This window comes from Arvicanthis niloticus, chromosome 13, assembly GCF_011762505.2.
Source record: "Arvicanthis niloticus isolate mArvNil1 chromosome 13, mArvNil1.pat.X, whole genome shotgun sequence".
Classification (NCBI taxonomy): Eukaryota; Metazoa; Chordata; class Mammalia; order Rodentia; family Muridae; genus Arvicanthis; species Arvicanthis niloticus.
Genome location: NC_047670.1, coordinates 30,856,793 through 30,879,855, shown reverse-complemented (window position 1 = coordinate 30,879,855; position 23,063 = coordinate 30,856,793). Strand labels below are relative to the sequence as shown.

The following is a 23,063-nucleotide window of genomic DNA, read 5'->3' as shown; positions in this document are numbered from 1 at the left end:
AGCTCTGAATTGTATAAATGATGACTTGAACTCTCAATATTCTTCTTGAAAAGCCTATGGTGGAGCAGTTATTTATGGAGATAATTAAGCCCCACTGAGAAATGGGTTTTTTTACTGCACAACTGTAAGAAGAATGCAGGACAGGAATTGAGGAACGCCTCTAACAGTGGTAACATTTCATGTTTGTCTTGAGAAGCATTGGAGAGTAGACCTTTCTGGGTGAAGGAAGAGGAAATTACGCTAAAACATTTTGTTCAAGGACACAGAAGCACAGTGGGGGAGGCACTCGTGTGACAGAGAACACTTCTGGGGAAATGATGCGTGACAAAGTTGGAGATAAGTTGGGTACCAATGGTGTCAGACCTGACGATTGGACACCAAAATTGTCCTGTCTTATCCTTATATCACCAACACCCAATTTATCACAATTTTAGAAAATGCAGGAACATATTCTAGTGCAAATTTCTATTGTAGGTGGGAAGCAACCTGTATAGTTGATGGTTTTACCATCTCTAGACTTTCTTAATTCTTCCATTGTCCTGTCACTGCCCCATCAAGTAATGCTCCTTTCTCAGAACTTTGTCATTCTCAATTCTGTTGTTTCCTTCTGTTACACTGCTGTTCTCCTGTACCCCTGTCCTAAAAATAGCCTCTATTCTCTCTACCTGACACCATGTCTACACTCACTCCCAAGGGAACAGGTTCAATGTTTCTATGAATCCCGTCTTCTCTTTGATTCCATCTTTGTATGTCTACTAAATACCACTTTCCTAAATCCACTGCTCTAATGTTTTAATGCTGTTGACTTCAAATATGCTTTGCCATCTCAGTGTCCCCCAAATAACTGTTTAATAAGCACCAAATAGATGAATTTGAATTAGTAATGAATCTTTTCTCTGCTTTATGATGAGTGGTTATTTGTGATTTTATATAACTAGCCCATCAAACACTAAAATACCATATGTGGTTATAGGATATAGTAACTGTGGTATGCTAGGGAACTCTGCATTTCAGTAATTCATGGAAATCAGGTATAACTGTACATACTTGTGATCTTAGCATTCATGAGGCTGAGGCAAGTGGATTATAATTTTGAGATATGCCTGGAATACATATCAAATTCTTATCTTTCAGTGCTTTGTTTTATCTTAGTTCATGAAAAAGAAAGACTAATGGGGTAGATCATACTTTAGGGAAAATACCTTATTTGCATACAAAGCAGATTAGAGGTCATGTTGTTATTTCTAATATCTAAACAAAAAACTATTCTTATTGGAAAGTAGAGGTTTTTTAAATCAATATTGAAGCACTATTTTGGGTTGTTGCTGTCTTCCATGGTGAAGTTTGGAAATGGTAATTGTACATAAAATGTCTACAAAGATTTTATCTTTGAGACTTGTTTTTATAGACAACAAGTATCTTTGTCTGAAGCCAACCCCTCCTCACCACTTTTGATGTAACTCTCGCCTCTGCCAGCATTATCGGTTTTATGGCTTGTGGGTTCCATTGCTACCTGTGATTTTTTTATCACTCCTGCTCACCCAGTGTATCTCACAAGGTCTAGTGTGACATAGACACTTGATTACATGTTTTATACCCAAATGAATACATGCGTTAGTCTACAGGGGCCAAAAACTACCTAGAATCCTTTGCCTTGGACTTGGTATTAAAAACTCATCTTTAAGTTTCCTTTTAAACTTCTTAGACACTTATTTGGCAGATCTGAACATCTTTGCATACATCTGACCCTAAATCATCCAGGGTTAATAACGGTTTGTTAGTTTTAAGTGGCTGTGTAATAATGTGAGTTGTGATATGCGGAGGCACTTCCCATGTGCTTGCTGCTGCCCTCTGCACCATCGTCCGTTCTTTGGAAGTCATTTTGTTTCAAGGGAGGAATAAGAAAACATGGGAAAGTGCCACTGAATATGTTAACCTTATCAACAAGAATACTTTGCAAATAGGAACCATAAAGTTAATGTGACAGATTATAAAGTATTGTTTGACTCCTTTCTGGTGTAGCAGATTTTTTAAAGTGATATGCTAATATTGTAAAAAAAACTGAAAGCCTGAACAGAATACACACATGGAGACTTAAACTACTGTTTACTTTGAACAATGGGGCAAACGGTGCATGAAATGAAGTGCTGGGCACATTAAATCTACAGATTTTAAACTTCTTATATGGTCACTCCTCAACAAGTAATAGTACCTTAAAAAACAGTCTGAGTCTAAGAAGAACTGTGGAATGAAATCCATTTGATGAGCACAAATACTGATTGAAAAGCGACCTGAGAGAGAGGCTGCTGTCACCCTGCTTGCAGTGTGAAAGATTTTTGCTCCTTTATAATCAATAATCCCAAATGACTCTGAAGGGCTCTGCTGATGTATGAAAGGCACAGAAAAATAATGTGATTGAGGACTGGAGAGTCCATGGAAAATCAGTTTGGAATTCTTTGCAAGGAGTTTTCTTTAAAGATCAGGGCTGTACTGGACTCTTTCTGCTCACTAGATCAAAAGTTTAACCCAGATATTTTATTATTAAGGTAATGTGCTTTCAAATCAGAGAGGTGAAGAAATGCAGGAGATGCCTTTGAGCCTTCAGCCTCCTTTTGCATTTGCTTAGAATGCTAAATAGCTAAAGGACCAGAGTGAGGCCCCAGAATAGAAATTGAAAATAAGGTGCATGTAAAGACACAGGGTGGTGCGTTTTAATTTAACAATCTGGCTATATCAAGGGGACAACAGAAGTGGAATAGAGATCTAAGGAACAGCTTATTTTAGAGAAAGGAGCAGAGGAAGTGGAGAGGACAAAGAGGTACAGAAGGGATCTTAGGTTGTGTTTTGTAGAGAAACATTATTTTGTTATTTATTCAAGTAGAAAAACTGATCTGTGGTCTGTCTCAGTGTCATTGCTCATTTGCATAGACTCAGGTGCTGCCTTCAACTGGGGAAGCTTTTATTCTTGTGGTTTTAAAGCATTTCAATGGGAACCCAGATTTCACTGCCACGAAAAGTATTTATGAGCAGAATGAGTGTTCTCCATGTGATTCCAGGTTTCTATTTCTGGCCCTAAATGATCCTCCCTAGAGAAGGCAGTCAGCCCTGAAGGCCCAAAGGACAAATCAGATTGGAAGCAAAGGCTGAACAGTTGACCGTGTTTCCTCTTGGATCAGTTGCACATGCTGACTGGGAGCAAGGAGCTGTGTGTAACTGGGTCTCTGTAGCCAGACAGAGAGGATGATGCAATTTTCTAAACAATAATAGCCAAATACCCAGGTCTCAGAAAGGGCCCGGATATGGTCCAATGTTTCACATTTTTCATACTAATTGAGGGAAAAAAAAGCTGTAAAATGACAGCCATCAACCTTTTGTGTTCCCGGGAGTCTGGCAAGTTGTTTTAATGATAAATAACAAATACAACTTATTTGGTAGCTGCCAACAAAAATATCTAAGATGCACATTTTTTTTCCTTGATTTCCTCCTGTCCCAGGGAATCTCAATACCAAAGATGGCAGCCACAGAATGGCACCAGCAGAGAATATGAAAGAGCAATAACAGTTAAGATTAACACGTGAACTAAAGAGTACCTTTTCTGTTTATATCATGATTAAGTAAATACTCATAGCAAACATATTGAATAGATACCATGCCTCCATTTCCTTTATAGGGAGGCAGAGAGGTGGAGAAATGGGATTCCCTCCTTCTGACTGCATAGTGAGTATGCAGGAAAGTGAGAAAGCCGAGATGTAATGCTAGGTATGTGGAATCAAACTTCTGCAGAGTCAGAATGGCTCCCAGGCTCAGACAGCCTTTCTTGTTCAACTTCTTGCAGGTTTTCTTTTACACATGAGCCTGGACTGTGTATAGTTAAGGAAAGGTCCCTTGTTGCTTATGCGCTGTTCGATATCCAACACAATACAATTGCAAGCCTTAACAATTACTCAGTGCATAGAAAGCAATGGAAGAGGAGAGAAAGGAAAACCAATACTATTGTCAGATTCAGATTTACAAGGGCACACACAGCAAGTCATTGCAGGGTGCTTCGTTACTTTGCTTTGTCTCCCCATGAGTGCATCTAAATAACACTCTTTTACTAAATTAGGGCAGAAAAAAAAAAACCCTTAAAGGATTACAAAGACTTACTTTGTATTCTCACTTCTAGAATTAGTGTACCATGAAAGATATATCAGAATAGTGGAGAGTTCCATATCGTTGTACAATGTACTCTTGTTGGAATGTGGATTGTGTGCCTACATGATAGCTTCAGGGAATATAGTGGGAGATGGATATAGGAAATCATTATGTATAAGGGCTCTAATGAAAATACAGTGCATTAAACATATCTTGTTATGAGGCCACAAACAATTCTGAGATGACACTTAAATCGAGTTCTGAATGGAAAACCTAAACTGTCTCTGAGAAACGAGCTGGCTTCAGTGAGCTGTTCTAAAGTCAGGATGGCCTCAGTCTATTGGAGCAATGTAAAGTGAGCTAAAATTTCTTGACAAGACAAAGAAATTTCTTGACCAAGACAAAGAAAAGGAATAGATACAGTGGGAGAGGTCCCTGCAGAGTAGAAAATAGAGTCTGAGTTTTATTCTAAGTACAAGGCCATCCAGTGTAGGTCCTAGTGTATTTACATACATTCTCGGGTTTTTCTTCTTCATTTGGCAGAAGATGGATTATATTGGCAACTATCCTCCAGCTTAACTCAAAATACAAGTATTTCCAGAGCAGAGGGGCAAAAATCCTCCCTTTATCCTAACTTCAGTTCTTGCTATCTGGTATCAATCCTCTTCAGCATGAGGAAGGTAATCCTGAGAAATTGTCCATAGATAGATGAATGGATAAATACAATGCAAAATTTTAAAGGCATTTGATTATTTTCAGCATCAGAGAAGAAGGTTAGGAGCTGGGGAGATGGTTCAGCAGTTAAAAATATTGATTGCTATTCCAAAAGATGGGATGGAGTTCAGTTCCCATCATGCACACAGCGGTTCAAAACTGCAACGCCCTTTTATGCTATGCCCTTTTATGTCACCCTTTGGCAATACATGTCCATAGTATTCACACATGCATGCAGGCAAAACACCATAAACATAAAATAAAAATTAATACACTCTCGAAACTAAGAGATATTCTTATAAACTGTATGACATGAGTGAACCTGGAGGACATTATAATTGTTAAAATAAGACACCCACAAAATCATTCTGATCATATATGGATGAGGGTGAGGTACTTTCAATAGTCAAACTTACTGAAGCAGCAGGATTTTCATTACAGAGCCTGGGGGAAGGGATCAGAGAGTCTCCGTTCAATGGGCATACAAGTTGAAGTTGGAGTGAGTTCTAGAGAAGAATGATGATAACAACTCCACAAAGAATGTGCACTCCATACAATTAAACAGTAGTTTGTATGATTAAGATGTCACAGTTCATGCCTTTCATGCCAATTAAAACATTTCGAAACCATTGGAAGATTTGTTATTTAATAATAGATGTTAAAGGAAGAGATAGCAGGTTAAAGAGCAAAGCATGTGTTTTATAAGTAGGAAGTAAGAGCTGCATTTTTAAATACATACAATAAAGTAATCGTGCTAGTGTCAAGAGAGATTAATCTTTAAATTGAATGGGATTTCTGAGTACCTGTTCCTCTGGAAGAAGTCTTATATCTAAGCACATTCTCATGGAATCTCAAAGTGTTTATTTTGATTTCTACTTTTATGGAGGATTTCTTTTGTGTTGTTTTGTGGTGAGAGAGAGAGAGACAGAGAGACAGAGAGACAGAGAGAGAGAGGAGGAAAGAGAGAGAGAGGGAGAGGGAGAGAGAGAAGAGGGGAGAGGGATAAAATATCAAACAAACATCAAGTTTGGACAAACATCAAGTTTGGTAGGCAGGGAGTTTGGGAGGGAGGATTTGGAAGGAACTTGGAGAGGAGAAATGCATGAGGAAAATATACTGTACTAAAAATATTTCCACAATAAAAAAATAGTTTTAAAAATAGAGTAAAAATAAAACCCTACATCCTAATAAAAATGTAAATAAACAAGAGGCAGTGAAAAGAATGGGTGTGAAACTGGCCTAGCCTTCCACAGGACTACTTGGTAGTAGAAACATATAAAGTAATGGTGTCAGTTTTGTAAGGGAGATTGTTCTTCAATTTAGAATTACGTGTCTAGTCATTACATTAACCAAAGTTTGAGGATAGAATAAAGCCTTTTTAAGACATGCAGAAGCTTCTTATAAAGTGTCTTCTGCTTGTGTTCCACCAAGCAGAAGTTGCAAACTAAGAAAGGGAGGAAGAAGCATCTATCCAACCATCCATCCATCTATCCATCTGTCCATCCACTAAAATTAGGCTAAACTGTACCAGGATTTCATGGAGTATATCTTTCACAAGGGGGGAGAGAAGACTTGATAAATGGAGACTATAATTACATTTTTAAAAATATTGCTGTGTGGTCATTGTTATTGTTTTGAAGAGCAAAATGTTTCCTGTGATGTTGCTAGCCTATAATCCTAGAATTCAATTCGAGAGGGCAGAGACAAAAAGCTGAAGCTTTTAATGGCCAGCAATGAAGAAGGAGTGAGTCAGGAAGGAAGGAAGGAAGGAAGGAAGGAAGGAAGGAAGGAAGGAAGGAAGGAAGTTAGTTAAATAGTGACAAGACCCAAAACTTCATAAGAATGTATCTGTAAAATGTAAAAGAAACTAAACTGTGATATGAATTTCAACAATAGGTAGTTTCTTAGTTTGCATTTTATTCCTGTGAAGAGACATCAGGACATGTCAACTCTTATGGAAGAAAACACAATTGGAGCTGGCTTAGTGTTTCAGAGGTTTAGTCCATTGTTATGGCAGAAAACAAAGCGACTTGAAGGCAGACATGATGCTGGAGAAGGAGTACATTGATTCACAGGCAGCAGGGAGAGACTGAGACACTGGGCGTAGCTTGAGCATGGACCTCGAAGCCCAACCTTGACTGTGAAAGAGTACTTCCGACAAGGTCATCTATTGAAAGAAGGCCATGACTCCTAATAATGCCACTCTCTAAGGGCCAAGCATTCAAACACACAAATCTATGGTGAGCACATCTATTAAAACCACCAGAGCTGGAATATGAGAAATATATTTTATTTTCATTTTGGGAAACTTCTTTAAGTTTCTTTTTAAGTTATACTTTTTAAGTTATAAAAAGTAAATGCCAATAAAGTAAATAAAGTTATTGTTTTTTAACTTTAAATTAATCTACAATCATAACATAGCAGAAAGAATAGATGTTCAGATTGAATATATGTTGTTAGCCTTGACAACATAATACTAATACTGTAGATGACCAATCGTGGGTCTTTGGAAGAATAAAGCAGTAGAAAAAAATTGAAGAAGTCTATATTTGAGATTCATTTAAATGTACCATTTAGTATTATAAAAACAATCAATACAGTTAAAATTAGTAATGGATGGATAGACAAGGGAAGAAAATATTAATTTGCTAATTCCTAATTTCTGATTATTCTTACTAAAATACCAGTAGATATTTTTGAAGCTGGGCAAATTAAAGAAATCAAGAAGAGAACCGAGGAATAAATACATTGACACTTACATTACCTTTCAATTGCTATGAAGACATCTGAGAGAAACAGTTGATAACAGGAAAGATGTATTTGATTCATGTCTTTGGAGGACTAGGCCTGTGGCCCTACACCATTCTGTCTAGATCTTTAGTGGGACAGAAACATCATCACAAAGGTGCATGGCTCAGGATCTCATGAAGGCCAGGAAACAGTAAGTGGTAAAATGAGAAGCCAGAAGATCTCCCCTTTAAAGACATGCCCACAATGACTTGATTTTTTTCAATTATGCCGCCACCTTACACAGTTTCACTATCTTCCAATGATCTGTTCACATTTTTAAATTCATCAGTTGATTGTTCCATTGATAGAAACAGAACCCTCTGATCCAATCACTTTCCCCAAACCTCTCTCTCTGTATATTGCTTGTCTTGGGGACCATGCCTTTAATACATGATCATAACTTTAAAAGCTCTGGAAATTGTAACTGACATTGGAGAAATGGGTATTTTACTTAACTTAAGACCATGTATAATTTTTTTGAAAAAAAATTATATATAAAAAAATTATGCTGCCAAGACAAGAATTATGTTTTGCCACTTTAATCCCTACTTAGAAGTCTTTTGCATGCTTTCTTTAATAGCAGTAAGTTTTGAAAATAAATAGTATGTTATATATGTGATTATATAGACAAAATTTACTTAGATGATCAAGTAAAAATCCATCATTTTTTTTTCAGAGGAGAATGTGGCCATAAAGATTTGTACCTGGGCAGGGATTATGGAAAAACAGCTCATAAAATTAGTATACTATGCTAATGAAGTAAGTCCTCAAGTATATTTTTCTTCAGTGATATAAAAGCAAATACTTGAAAGTCAAATAAAAATATACAGAAAATGGGTTTTCCCGATTATCTTATAATTCATCTTATATTTAGTTTATCTTCCTGTTGATCATATACTGCTAGTAAGATTTTCAAAGCTCCAACAGTCTTAGATTCTTAGGGTATTAAATAAGAATTGACTAATCACTGGATTAGTTTGGTCCTGTGTGTTTTATCTAGCTTTAAATGCCATGACAAAGAGCCACAGACTGGTGTTTTAAGTAACAGAGGTGTATTTTATGAATGTTCTGGATGCTGAAAGCCTCCATTGAAATAATTCATCATTTGGCTGAGTGGCTGACAGCAGGAATCCATGGAGCTAGGAGCTAAGGTATTCTTTGATTATGTTTAAGATTAGAATTGTATCCCAGGCTGGCCTCGAACTCGTGATCGTGATCCTCCTGCCTCTGCCTCCTTCAGCAAATCCTACCGGCATGTGGGGTTTGTGGCCCCATGAGGAGAGCAACAATACCAACCAACCAGACCTCCCCAAGGTCTAAACTACCAGCCTGGGAGCACATAGGGAGGGACCCATGTTCCCATCTGTACATGAAGGGGAGGATAGCCTTGTCTGGCATAGGTGGGAGAGAAGATTCTTGATCCCATGAAGGATGAACACCGAGTGGGAGATTCGTGGGTGGGGAGGTGGGAGTGGAGGAGTAAGTGGGGGTACATCCTCATAGAAGCATAAGGAGTGGGGATGGGATAGGAGGTTCCTGGGTGGTAGGAGGAAGGGGGGTTAGGAGATAAAATCTGAAATATAAATATAATATCTAATAAAAAAGAAAGAAAAAAAGATTAGAATTGTAAACATCACACAGACATTATGTTTCCAGATTTTGCAGCATGGTTCTCTATAACCCATACTCTACCCCAGTACTTTTGGGGTGCTATACTTTCTCTTTAGGACTAAGAGTAGGTGGCCTCAAATTCTGTAGAATTCATTATCATCTGTTTTCTCTAAAAATCATGCAAATTAAATGTTTAGCTATTTTATTATTACTTCAGTTTATCTCCAATTTTACATTCTTGACAGAGTAGATTTTTTCATTGTCCTTTTACTGGTAATATCACTAAAATAGAAAGATTATCCCTGGCCAATTATATTGCATAGACATGTGTCCTCCATTCACAAGGAAAGGGCCAGAGTGGGGAACCAGATTAGCTTGTCTCTGCCCTGGGCATACCAAGACAACAGTGGAGCCTCCTTCGTTTCCATGTATCGTGGAATTAAGAACAGAATCAAGAAGTAGGGAAACAGATGAAAACTTATTACTGGAAAACTCTAGTCATATTGCACCCGATCTCTTTGCAATGAAGACATCATGGATTTCAATTCACTTTACTATCATTTAGAAGTCATTGTTGCAGAAGTATACGATGATAATAATAAGCAATAGCATCATAATGGTTCATATTTGTTTTCATATGAGCTTTTCTCATGCTTTTCTCCACATATCATCCACCTAATGTCTTACTAATAGGATGTGCATGGAGTGTATATATGCCTTTTTGTGTAGTACACATCTCTTGAAGGCTGTGTTTATCTGTCTGGTTGAGTGGTGGGTTTTCCTGCTATATTAAGTCAGGACTGACTCAAAGTACAGTGTGATCTTCTCTCTTTATCTCTCTTGACAAGATGAGTAACTGAGCTAATAGGAAAAAACAGGCTTTGATAAGCAGAGCAATACAGGTTGCTAAATGCAACATGTGTCTTGTTGATTGCTTGTTTATTCTGGGAGGTTTCATTGTTAGAAACATCACTGCCAAAAGCATGCACATTGGAGACAGTAGATTTTTCCAGCCTAACTTACAAGCATCCCCTGTAACACTGTCAAGCAGTATCATCTGCACATCTGAGTAGATTAGCAGCATCTGCACATACAGGTAAATAGTGTGTCTTTCTATATATCTGTGTGAAATACTTGTGGGATCCGAGCTGTGTCTTTGATATGTCATTGAAACACTTTGTACAGGACTGTTCCTGTACAAAGGAGGGAGTGAGTCTTAGACTGACAGTGAGTCTTAGGCAGAAACTAGTGAATAACTTTCTCATGAAGTCCACAAAGTCATATTTGTGTAGTTGTCAGAATAAGTAGGATTGTGCAAATAAAAAGCATATCAAAACATACTCAAAGCATAATTTATTTAGTATCTTTGTTCTTTTATCATTTCTCCTTTTTTGTGTGTTTTCTTGCTCCCCTTCCCCAATATCTGTCTTTATCCAGTGTTGTCTAAGTTCTACTCCTTCTTTAATGGCTGTATTTTCTGCCCTTCTTTATTTTAGGTTCATTTTTTTTTTATTCTCCTGTCATATAATTCATCCCCATCACATCCCCCCTCTGCTACTCCTAGTGCCCCCACCTCCAACCTCCACCAGATCCACTCAGTATACCTTACTCTATTTCACTGTGCCCACAACTCATCTGGCAGAGTACCAGTGCCCACTGTGCCATGCCAAATGAGGCTTGAGAATTCACATATCTGAGAAGCATATACCATTGAAGGTATATTAATATATTCTAAATGAACACATATTATGTGTGCATCAGGCACTACTTAAATGTCTTAGATGAACAATTTCTAATGCTTTCACATACCATAGGATAGGAATTATCTGTAATATACTGAGGTGAGAAGCATATTCAGACTGGTCCAGGAATCATCTCCAGGTGCCTAGTACTAGTAATTCACAAAGCTGGCCTTCACTGCAAGACTTTATGGCTCTGAATGCCAAATTTCTCTTGTCTCATAACTCTCTATGTCAATCAAAAAAATGGAGACTGGGAGATGTGAGCTGTGCTGCAAAGAATTATGGTGCTAGACAACCGCATTTTTTCTGCAAATTCTGCAACTTCTGCTCAGTCAGTACAAGAAAAATCTGATGGGAGGAAAAGATGCCTCAACCCGAGAATGTCAAGAGCACAGCTGGGACTTGAACCAGTTTTCTGACACTTCGAGGATATAGGAGCCGTGATGTATGGTGACATTCTGGACAATTTTTCCATTTGTTCGCCAGATGATTATTGAGTGCCTTGTGCAGGGAATTGTTCTAAAAATTGGAATTTCTCACAAAATGAGGAAGACCTCAACTTTTTTGCAAGGTACAAGGCAATAAGATAAGTCATGTAATAATCAGTCATTAAAATGAGTGAATTGTGGAGTATGCAGCATGTGTTTGCCACAGAGAAAGAAACAGTAGAGGGAGGTAATGTGAACTAGAATTATCAGAGGGAGGCGTGTTGGATTTCTAAACAGAAAGACGGGGATGGCAACTCTTATAAAGAAAGACCATATGAGCAAGAGGCTTATGGAGGTGAGCAGTTAGCTGTGTATGTATAAGAGAATTTGAAGCAAAATAACTGGGCATTGTTGGCACTTCTAGACAGCAAAGAGACTATCATAGTGAGAAAAGAAAGTATTAAGAGAATATAATCAAAATGACATATCAACATTGGGTGGGGACATTGGGTGAAGCCTTGTATATGCCATTTTAAACATTTAAAATGAAGACTAATGGAAAACAGAATTCAATTGATGGACTGAATCTTCAGATACTGTTGGCTGGGTATGGCAAGACACTTCTTCCAATTGAATTTTGACAATAAGAGAGAAGGAATTTGATATACCTGACCCTAGGTCCCTCGGGTTTTTCCAGTGTATTCCATGAGGAATGTTGAAAAACAGATGACTCTATGGTGAATATCAGCAAAAGGAGGAAATTTTGATCAAAGTGCAATCTCTTGTATCAGTCTCTATCAGATGATGTGTTGAGAGTGACAGAGGGAGCAGTTTGGGATGAAAGAATGAAACCTCTGTCTTAGATAAGTTTGCTGTGATGTTTATGGACTGGACCTGCAAAAGTGTCTAATACATATTGGAGTCTATAGTGTGGAAAAAGGGAAGACTGGAAATGCAGTTTGGGATCCATCAGACTATGGCATGGAATAAAAACAAACTCATTAGATCTCTAGAGAGTTGCAATGTGGCATAAAGACGAAAATCAGTATAGCTACTGGTGACAAAATTCATTTTCCTTTCAATGGAACATACAACCCAATAATTAGTGAGATGGTGGATGGAAGTCCAACTTTAATTTTGACATGAAGTCACCTCAAGTACTTGTTAACAAGTAGCTTCATATGGATATTTATAAAAAACTGTGAGGTTTTAGGAAGTACCTTGAATCTAGATTCATGTTTGTTCAGGTTTTGTGCCATAAGAGGGAAGAGGATGTGAGTGTGCAGTTATCTTCAATTACAGGAATGATAGGAAGTCTTTAAGTGAATTCCCTCATTCCTACATGAACATACACCCACACTCACATGGACATGCCTGAATGGACAAGCACACAAGCACACCCACACATGCACATACACACACTTTAAAATATTCCTCATATCCAAGGTCTTTGAACCACTATTTTAGATGTCTTAAATTGAACTGGATTCCTGTGTTAGATTCTAAACAAGAACTAGTTGATGATTTAGACTCCTGCAGACTTGCTCTGCCTGTAGGCCTGCAGCACCAAGGGGTGAACAAGGGTGTGACTGAGCTGCAATATGGAGAAACAAGACACAATTTTCCTCAAGCCTTTCTTATGTTCACTTTTTTATTTATTTTAATGTCCAATGTGGTAGTCTCCTGGAACACTGGTCCCTTAGCTTCCTATCCTAAACCCTCTCTTGTACTCTCAAAAGTTATTGTGAGCCTCACAGAGCTTTTATTTTCATGGCTGGTACAAATGTGGGAGGACAGCCAACAGAACAGTTAATGGATGTTTGGAATGATGAATTGAAACCTTAAAATTGAATTGGGGTTTAGAAAAAGGTGACTGCAAGACACAACCGCTCTAGTTTGAATTCAGTTCATTTGAAGAAAACTCAAAATTTAGATTTCCTGTGAATTCAGAATAACTCAATGATATGATTCAATAATGAGCTAGATATTGGCTTGTCATATACATATATACATATACACATACATATATGACATATATATATACATACATATATATATATATATATATATATATATATATATCACTGAGGATACTTCCATTTCAGAAAAACAAAAAAAATATATAATACTTCTATATTATTATTCTATATTATATATATAAATATATATACTTCTAAATAATATATATAAATATATTATATATACAAATAAATATATATATTTACTATATATATATATGTGTGTGTGTGTGTGTGTGTGTGTGTAGTAAAAACACTGAGGATACTTCCATTTCAGAAAAACAAAAAAGAAGTATGAACAAATTACTGTAGCCAATGGAGAGTACAAGTTTTCCAGCCATTTAAAAAAGCTAAAAAAGCCGTACTATGTATTTGAAGTGTTATACATGTTGCTGCCCCATTGCTACTGTTTAGAAGCTCTAAAGTTTATTTATTGATAGTTTATTATATATAAATGTGTGTCTCCTTCTTCCTTCTTCACAGAGGGATTCTACAAAGTTGAGAAATTTGATACCATTTCTGGTGATGTTCAAAATATGGCTAAAGATGAAAGAAGGTGAAATAACACTTCACTTGCATGCATCCCATCAACCCAGAAGACATATGCTTTACTCTGTTTCCTGGAAATATTCTGGCAGGGAGTTGTCTTCTCTTTGGGAAGCCTGTAATTTAAGAGCTGACATCATGTATTTAGGTCCAAACTAAGAATGACCATAGGAAGTGAACTTCCTGGGCCAGGGAGATAGGTCAGAGGGTAAACTGCCTAACGGACTTGCAAGCAGGAGAACCTGCATTGGATCCTTAAAATTAAAACACACAAACAAACAAACAAACAAACAAAAAAAGTTAGGTAGCAAGCACTTTGGATCTCAGCTCCAGGAGAAAGAAAACAGACGGATCCCTGGGCTCGCTGCCCAACCATCCTAGCTTATTTGGTTATGTTCCTGCCAGTGAATGACCAATCTCAAATAGCAGGGTGGACAGTATCTAAGCAATATCAGCCAATATTGTCCTCTGGCTACCTCATATATATGCAGCTACACATATGCACGCACGCACACACACACACACACACACACACACACAGAGGCACACATATATGCATACACACACAAGCACACAAGATAATAGTAAATAAAATGTAAGTGAACTTCAGAGGCTGGCAACTGAATATAACAGTTAGAGAACTTCACAATTTTCTTCACACCTCTTTCTAAGAGTTAAAGTGAGCGCTATTTGTGGGTTTTTTGTTTTTAAATTAATTAGTTCAAGTGCTTGTGAACTATCATATTAAGTCTCTAAAGTAGTCATTGATAGTTTATTATATATAAATGTGTGTCTCCTTCTTCCTCTCTACTTTTTCTGCAATCTTGAGTATGATAACACAAGAGCAGCAAACTAAAGAAGACAGGAGTTAAAGAAAGGGTATGTGTTGGTTTGAATAGGAATGGACCCCTATAGACGTAGGTTTTTAAATCCTTGGGCACCTGTTGATGGAAAAGATTGGGAAAGATTAGGTATGTCCTTGTTTGACAAGGCATACCACTGGCAAGGGTTTTTGAGATTGTAGAAGTCCACACTATTCCCTGTGCTTTCTCTGTCCCATGGTCATATTACAAGACGTCAGCTGCTGCTCCAAAGCTGTGATGCCTGATTCCTGCCATGCTGTCCACCAAGAAGATCACAAACTCACTCGTTAGAACTGTAAACTCCAAATAAGCTCTTTCTCCCCCAAGTGGCCTTGCTTTTGGTGTCTTATCGCAGAAATAGACAACTCAGACAGGACACTACAGGAAAGAGGAAGAAGGAAGCTCCTACAGCTTCCAAACCAACTTAGGATGATGTTAAACCCTTATTTACCACTTTCTGGTTGTTGTCTGTGTGTTTCACTTTGTCTTGTGAATGGCTAGGAAAAAACTAAGCTCTGATTTTTTTCACAGTCAACAATTTAGGCCTCAGACAAGCTCATCCAGTGGCGACGTTACACAGTAATTACACGATAGCAATTACAGTGTTCTCTTATAACTTGAAACCAAGCAAATTAAGAGAGCATTTGTATTGCACAAAGAGATAAGGGGTAACTAAACTAAAAAATGAAATCTTCCTCTAAAGGCACTTTCTAGTATGTTCCTTCAATACTAAGTTTCTTTAAACCATTTAATTATTTAATTGCTTAGGAGAAAAGCTTCATCTTTAGCTTGGCAAGCTTGAAACTTACAACATAAAATGAAATGGAAGGTGGCTGAGTTCCTACTATTCAAATACACTGTTGCATGTCTCACTAATCAATGGTGATTAAAAGTCATGACCCTACTTATCAGCTGATCGGTAGCCAAAGTTGCATTGTGAAATTGTTATTAGTCTGCCACACATTAGCTTGTGAAGGTGTAGCATTAAGGAATCATAATGACAGCAATCTCCAGTTTGCTCTAGTTTTTAGATTTACTCTGCCTCCACTTATCTTCCGTAGCACCAAGATGGTCCTCAGTCATATCTCCACCCCAACATCAATCAGGTTTTAAGAGTTAACAGCATAAGCTGATGTCCTTGAAGAGCTGAACCTTTACTTCTATGTGTGAATTAGAACAGCAGACTGAATCCATCTTCATGTGAGAGATTAGTGCATTGCCCTCTGAAGAAGGTAGGAGTGGGACCTGTGTGGGTGTCTCGTCCTTGTCCCGCCCTCCTTCCCTTTGCCTTCCTGTGTTCACACGCTCTCTGGCTAAACACACATTGTACATTACTATAAGACATAGCTAAAATTATTGTATTGAGATAAATTCAAATAAGAATCATTTGCAAAAATAATTATATTTTGCAAACAACCTTTCCCTTGAGGATAGGAGTCTTGCGTAAAGTCTTCCTGTAAAAGAGAAAGTGAAAGTGTCTGAAAATGCATTTTCATTTTGTCGATAGAAATAAAGACCAGAACTAGTTTAGAAAGGAAATGTCTGGAATCCTGCTTCATGTCACAATGCACAGAGGTTAAGATAATAAACTGCCCCAGGCCTCTTTCAGGGCAGCAAAAGAAACCCAAATTGTCTCTGGGGTTGTAGACGGAGGAATGATGTGGTAGAACTGAACATACAGATAAAGCACTGGGGTAAATGTTTTTTTAATGTTTGCCTTTGGGCAGAACTTTTTTTTTTCTATTAGTTTACTGTTCCTAGAAGATACAAAATTCTTTCTCTCAGCTGTTTAGACTGCTATTATTTTGGTTTACACTCCTACTGTGAGGGAAAAAGAAGACCTGGCAGCTATTTTAAAAATGAGAAAATGATCGTGTGGTGATAGATACAAAGAAGAGTGTGGACACAGGAAGGCAAAAGAAAGGAGGGCAGGGGAAGGACAAGACACCCATGCAGGTCCTGCTCCTAACTTCTGCAGAGGGCAATATGTTAATCTCATGCATGGGAATAGATTCACCCTGTTGTTCCAATTCACACAGAGAAGTAAAGGTTCAGGTCTTCAAGGCCATCAGCTTATGGTATTTACTCTCAAAACTTGATTGCTGTTGGAATGGAGCTAATGGTGACGCTACAAGGAGATATGACTGAGGACCATTCTTGGTGCTACTGAAGAGAAGTGGAGGCAGAGTCAATCTAAAAACTAGAGCAAACTGAAGATGGTTGTCATTTTGACTCCTTAATGGTACACCTTGACAAACCAATGTGTGGCAGACTAATAACAATTTCACAATGCAGCCATGGGTGAGGGTCAGATGATTGAATAGCATCATGACTTTGAATCACCATTGGTTAGGGAGAGATGAAACAGTGTATTTTAATAGGAGAAACTCAACCCCACCCTTCATTTCACTTATGTTTACTGGAGCAGATCCCAGTAAGTTCACACAGTCTTAAGCTCAAGTTTACTTCTTTCAAGGCATATATCACCAAATTCACAGGTAATTATAATAGAATATAGTCTGAGGGGTCTCCTTGGGTTTAGAACCATTGAGTTTCTGATTATAGAAGTATAGCTAAGATAAGCAGCAATGACGGGCTGTTGAGGAGCCATTCTGAGTTGACTTGACACGTTTGGGTGAATCATCCTCTGAAGCCAGGCTCGAGTCCTCTGTTGCTTGGGGAATAAGCAAGTTAAAGGATGACCTTTCAAGATAAGGAAGTTTAATGTATTGATGTATAAGCAACTTCATCCTCCTGCCTTCCCTGTCCTAATTTACAGTCTTCGCTGACTGGTTTATAGGAGTCTTCAAAAAATGTGATTAGCTGTTCTTGAAAGAAACTTTCAGGAGTTTCAGGGTAATGATGTGTCAGCTATAACCTCATTCAGCTAATCTGAGGGGAAAGTTTTAGAGTAGGAAAGAGCCAGATTCAGAGGTGTTGGGTTGTGAAACATGCTACAAAGTGCATCTCTGCCTAAAATCTCTCAAATCCTTGTGTTTTTGATCATGTGAAGAAAACAATGTCATGGCGGGCCAAAGAAAAAGATTGACATCAGCATCCAAACAACGGCAGCTGTAAAAACATGTGCTCATTGGAATTCTTGAAGGCCAAAGTTCTCCTCTCCAATCAGAATTAGGAAAACAATCCATAGGGTTTCAAATAGAAGGAGAAAATGGCTGCATCCTTAGATGGGGCAGAAGGGTAGTAGGCAGAGGCAGCCATGTTTGATTAAGAAGCCACATGAGCTCAGGATATCACAGGGAAAAGCAGCCAGGGTTGGACCTGAAGCCTAGTGCTGAATAGTGAGCCATGCCTAAGAACACTGATGGAATGAAAGTCATATCAGCTCATTAAGTCATTCAGTTGTTCTTTCTGCCTGTATTTGGCAACATCCATCTTGTTACACACAGGACACACAGGGGAGTGCACTGATAAGGAAGCTCTTTTGTGATCTCATTACAGAGTTGTAGATCAAACTACCACAAATCCTAGTGATAAGCCAAAATTTCATTTGGATCATTTAGAAGCTTCTTTTTTATAGTGTCTGTGATCGTCAGCCAGAAGATTCAGAGACTTGGAGCTACAGTTTTCTGATGTTTGTTTGTGTGACTGTCTGTTTGTTAATGGTTGATGGCAGATGTCAAGGAAGGGATTGACTAAAACTCCTATATATGATCTCATAATGAGGTCTGGGTTTCCTCACAGTGTGGTGACTGAGCTTCCGTGTTGAACACTGAAGTAGAAGCCAGATAGAAACTGTGTCTTTTATGACCCAGCCTTATAACTAATAGAGCATGAATTTCACTTTTCTCCATTGGCCAGGATGCTCACATGTCTTGCTGAAGTTTAAGGCTGGAAACATTAGCTGTTAGTATCATAAAAAGTACTATCAGTCACACTGCATAAAGTATTTATACATATATGTAAAGATATACATTTATGACATTATGTTACAAACTATAATGAAATTTGATAAGCATTAAAAATTATTGCATGATGTCTTAGTTACTTTTCTATTGCTGTGATGAAACACATACCACTGCCAAGCTTATGAAAGAAAATATTTAATTTGGCTTACGGTTTCAGAGAGTTAGATCCCATAATGGTGAAGGGAAAGAACAGCTGAAAATTCACATCTGGATCTATAACCACAATGCAGAGAAAGAGAAAGAGGGAGAGAGAGAGAGAGAGAGAGAGAGAATATGAATGAACTGAAAATGGCTCTACCCACACCCAGTGGCACAGAAAAGCCATACCTTTTAATCCTTCCCAAATAGTTTTCCCACCTGGGGACCAAATATTAAAATGTAGGAGCCTATGGGAGCCTTTTGCATTCAAATTATCACACATCAAGAAATAAAAAGGGAAAGCATTGTTTGTAATTATTTGGTATGTGATGACCCAAGGAATCATTTAATTAAATGCATATTAATAAAAAGTGTTATGTAAGTGGTGAATATTCCCTTCCCTTCTCTCCATTTCTTGGTGAATATCTCATTATCTTATCATTCTCCCTTCATACTTTTTTGTTCTTAAAATTGGGACACAGTGGGGGAGGTAATTAAAAGATGTTTAAAAACAAACTAGATAACATTATAGAAAATACATTTTGTCTCATAATTTCTTTGGCATAAGTAAAGGTTAATAATAAGTAAACAAAGAATAACTGCATGGAAGACCTACTGTTTTCTGTTGAATGTTCTAAAACTGAAGCAAATCTTTGTCTGTAAAATAAAAATAAAATGTTAACAAGTGTTTGGAAGACATAATTCACGCTCCTGCCAATTGAAGGGCCTTCTCCTTGCCTTAATCGAACAGGGTCAAAGAAGAATGTAAGAAAATATTGCCTGGCTCTCTGTAGCAATGAACATATTTGAAAGAATTATCAATATTTCTGCCCTAGTCTTTTGGCAAACACTGGTCCAGAATGATAAAAATAAAATTATTGATGTAGATAATTTCAGCTAGCCTAATCCAAGCTTCTGGGATCCATGGGGGAGACAACAGAGCCACAGCTTATTAATAAATGTATTTGCAATCCACCATTTATCAAAGACTGGGGTCTTCACACCCTGATTTTTTTTTAATTATTTTATTTTTATTTTTCATGACTTACGATCAGTTTCCTGGAAGATCCAGTGAGCAGTAAAAGGCTTTGACTAGTTGGCTTCTATATAAAACCTAAGGATTCCCATTATCTTATTACCATTCCCCACATGCTGGCAGAATTGACTCCCTGCTTTCTCACTGTGGCATGACTAATGTTTCTGGGCTTTACAGGACCACCCTGAGTCCAGAGCCTCCAGGCAGACTAGCACATTTTAGTATGCTGGTATCTAAGTTCTCTAACATTCAATCCTGAAATAATTATTCTCACCTGCTGGGCCAAGTGCTATAGTAGGCACCGGGGGTTTCAAGGAGGAGACCTAGACACCTCCAGCAAACAGAGAAAAGCATTTGGCAATGGCTATTTTACCCCTAACGCCTTAGGTACTTGCTTAGCAACTCTATTATCTTGTTGCTAGAATATTTGGAAAATACTACTTCCTAGAGGTTTCCCAGTAGAAATAATAACCCCACAAGCAGGTAAAATTTTTGCATTGCCTTTTCTTCTTGTATCGTGTGTGTATGTGTGTGTGTGTGTGTGTGTGTGTGTGTGTGTGTGTTTTCAATATTGAGGAAGGTAGCAAAGATTAGGGGAAAATAAGAGCCACGTAGTTCTCTTCAGAGAATTCAGGCTATGGTCTTTACCAAGCACACTAGGATGTTGAACATAAGTGCCTTTCTAGGCATGGGGCATCATTAACACACACTTCTTTCTTTCTCCACAGTCAGCTACAGTGAAGCTGTCAAAACCAGTGGCCCTGTGGACCCAGCAGGATGTCTGCAAGTGGCTGAAGAAACACTGTCCAAATCAGTATCAGATCTACAGTGAGTCATTCAAACACATGACATAACTGGTAAAGTCTGCAGTATCCAAGGCTCCTCTCAATCCCATTCCCCTCCTGTTCCCATCACGATGGCCCTTCTCTACCCATACACACAAGTCTTTCCGCTGAAGCTTCTTGATATGAGTTTGCTTTAAAATAGGCAATAAACTCCAGACAGCATGGACCATGATATTGAATGAATCAGGTAGTTAGTAAACTAAAGTAGATTTTGAGTATCTAATGCAAGTATATGGGGCAGGTGGTTGGTGGATCTAAAGTAAGAAAGAACACATCAGTCCTGGTTAAAAAAGAGAGAGAGAGAAAGTCATCCAAATCAACATGGTTGGGGAGTTTGTGAAGAAGCAGAGTTTCTACGTGGGAGAATCTCTCCCTTTTTTCTCTCATTAGAACAATCGTATCGACTTTTCTGACTGATTAGCTACATATGTGTAACTAATGATGTAGAAGAATCAATAGTAGAAAGTCCACTTTTCCTGCCAAACCAGGCATCTCCTGTCATACAAAGAGAGGCCCACTCTGCTTTGTCCCCACCCAAGGGTGTCTAAGTTTCTAAAGTGAAGTTGTCCCTTACTGTCACTGAGATAAACACATTTAAGTCATATAGTGAAACTACTTTTCTATCAAGGGTACTAAAGCCTTCCACTGAAGGGATAAAGAAGGATTTGAAATCAGAAAAAGCAGGGTTGTAGAACTCGCTGTGAAGGACTTTGCTATCACTTCTCTTGGCAGGGGATGGCATGGCAGAGGAAGTGAATATACCCACCTTCCTGCCTACCACTACAGTATCAGGAACATATCTGGACTTCACTTGCAACTCTGTTATCTAGAGCAGATCTCACATCTGCCTAGATAAAATTTGGAGGGGGGTTCTCAGAGTGAATTCAATGGCACCGTGAGTCATAGAGAAACAAGGATGAGGTAAATAAGATTGAGGGGAGGGTTTCATCAAGAGCAGCCCCTGCCGTGACTATTATACATAGTTCATTCAGTGAGGCAGATTATCATGGTACCAGGGTTCTAGACACTCAAGATTTTGAAAACGTATAGCTGGATCACTTTAGAGTCTTGCCATTTAAGTAATGAATAATTACACAATAGACATGTCCAGGTATGGCTCAAGCTGATTTAACAAAGTGTGAGATTCTAACTCTAAAAGAGTCATTTTCTGTACATTTACCAACCACTGCTAATGGCCCTTTAGAATAAGATTCTTAGAATCCTAAAGGTAGTGAGGACACATAGCTTTGAAGTGTCTAGATTTCATATTCTATCCTTTGTATTAAAAGTCTACATATAAGAAAAGTCCACAGAGGGTCTGTTGATCCATGCCAGGAGTGATCAGTCCATTAGTGTCATTTGCTTGATAACAGTTATCATCCATCAGATAATGGCTGCTTATTCTTCCTTAATTCGTGCACGATGGTAATGGCACTGCCTTGTCACAATCTTACCTGAGATCAGTAGTATCACTTATTAATTGTGGAAATTATGGTATGCACTCGGGAGACAGATGAGTCTCATAAAGGCGCATACAAGGAAGACGAATAGTTCCCTCGGAGTGAACAGACCTCAGTGTTGATGAAATAATCAAGTGCCCAGCCAAGTGACAAAAAAAAAAAAAAAAAAAAAAAAAAAAAAAAAAGGAACTAGATGTGTGTTATAGAGTTACCAAGCTGTTCTGCAGAGCATCTTTGGTATACACAAAACACCTGTGGAGTCAGTAAACCACCACAGGGGTGAGTTCAAGATAAAATTGCTTACTCAGCAAGGTAGTCACCCTCACTTCTTTATCTCCAAAATAAACATCGATGTAAAATATCATAGACTTGTGAAAATTAAATGGTATAAATACACCACCAAGCCAACCCTTCAACCTGCAAAACTGTGTTTTATTTGTGTCAAGTTTTATCTGGAGTTGAAAAAAAAAAAATCCCCTGACTTCTAAGACCAGCCTATTTTCTGGCAGGCAAAGAAAGCAGGGAATTACTTGGAGACTTGGGGATAATAGAGAAAGTGATTTTGGATTAACATTTGATCCCCCACCTTTTTGTTATTCACCTGTTGAAAGACACAGAACACCATTCTCTTCCCTTGAACTCTGACCTTTGCTACTTCAGGATGAATGTAAAACCCGTTATCCCCAATCCCACGTGGCTAGAAACTAACTTCCAGAATTGAGAGCAGGCTGCAGTATCTGGCTCCAGGATGGTAGAACTCATTGGAACCCCGGTACCTTTGGAGTCTGTGATGATAATCAAGGAGAGAT

The 23,063-nt window shown here is 38.1% G+C and overlaps 1 protein-coding gene across 1 annotated transcript in view; it reads left to right on the top strand.

The window, feature by feature from the left end:
• Samd12 (sterile alpha motif domain containing 12) overlaps nucleotides 1-23,063 on the top strand; it is a 284,228-nt gene that overhangs the window by 141,759 nt on the left and 119,406 nt on the right. Inside the window, 2 exon segments of the mRNA XM_034517590.2 lie at nucleotides 20,678-20,789; nucleotides 20,792-20,806. Of these exon segments, the coding sequence (XP_034373481.1) occupies nucleotides 20,678-20,789; nucleotides 20,792-20,806 (127 nt within the window).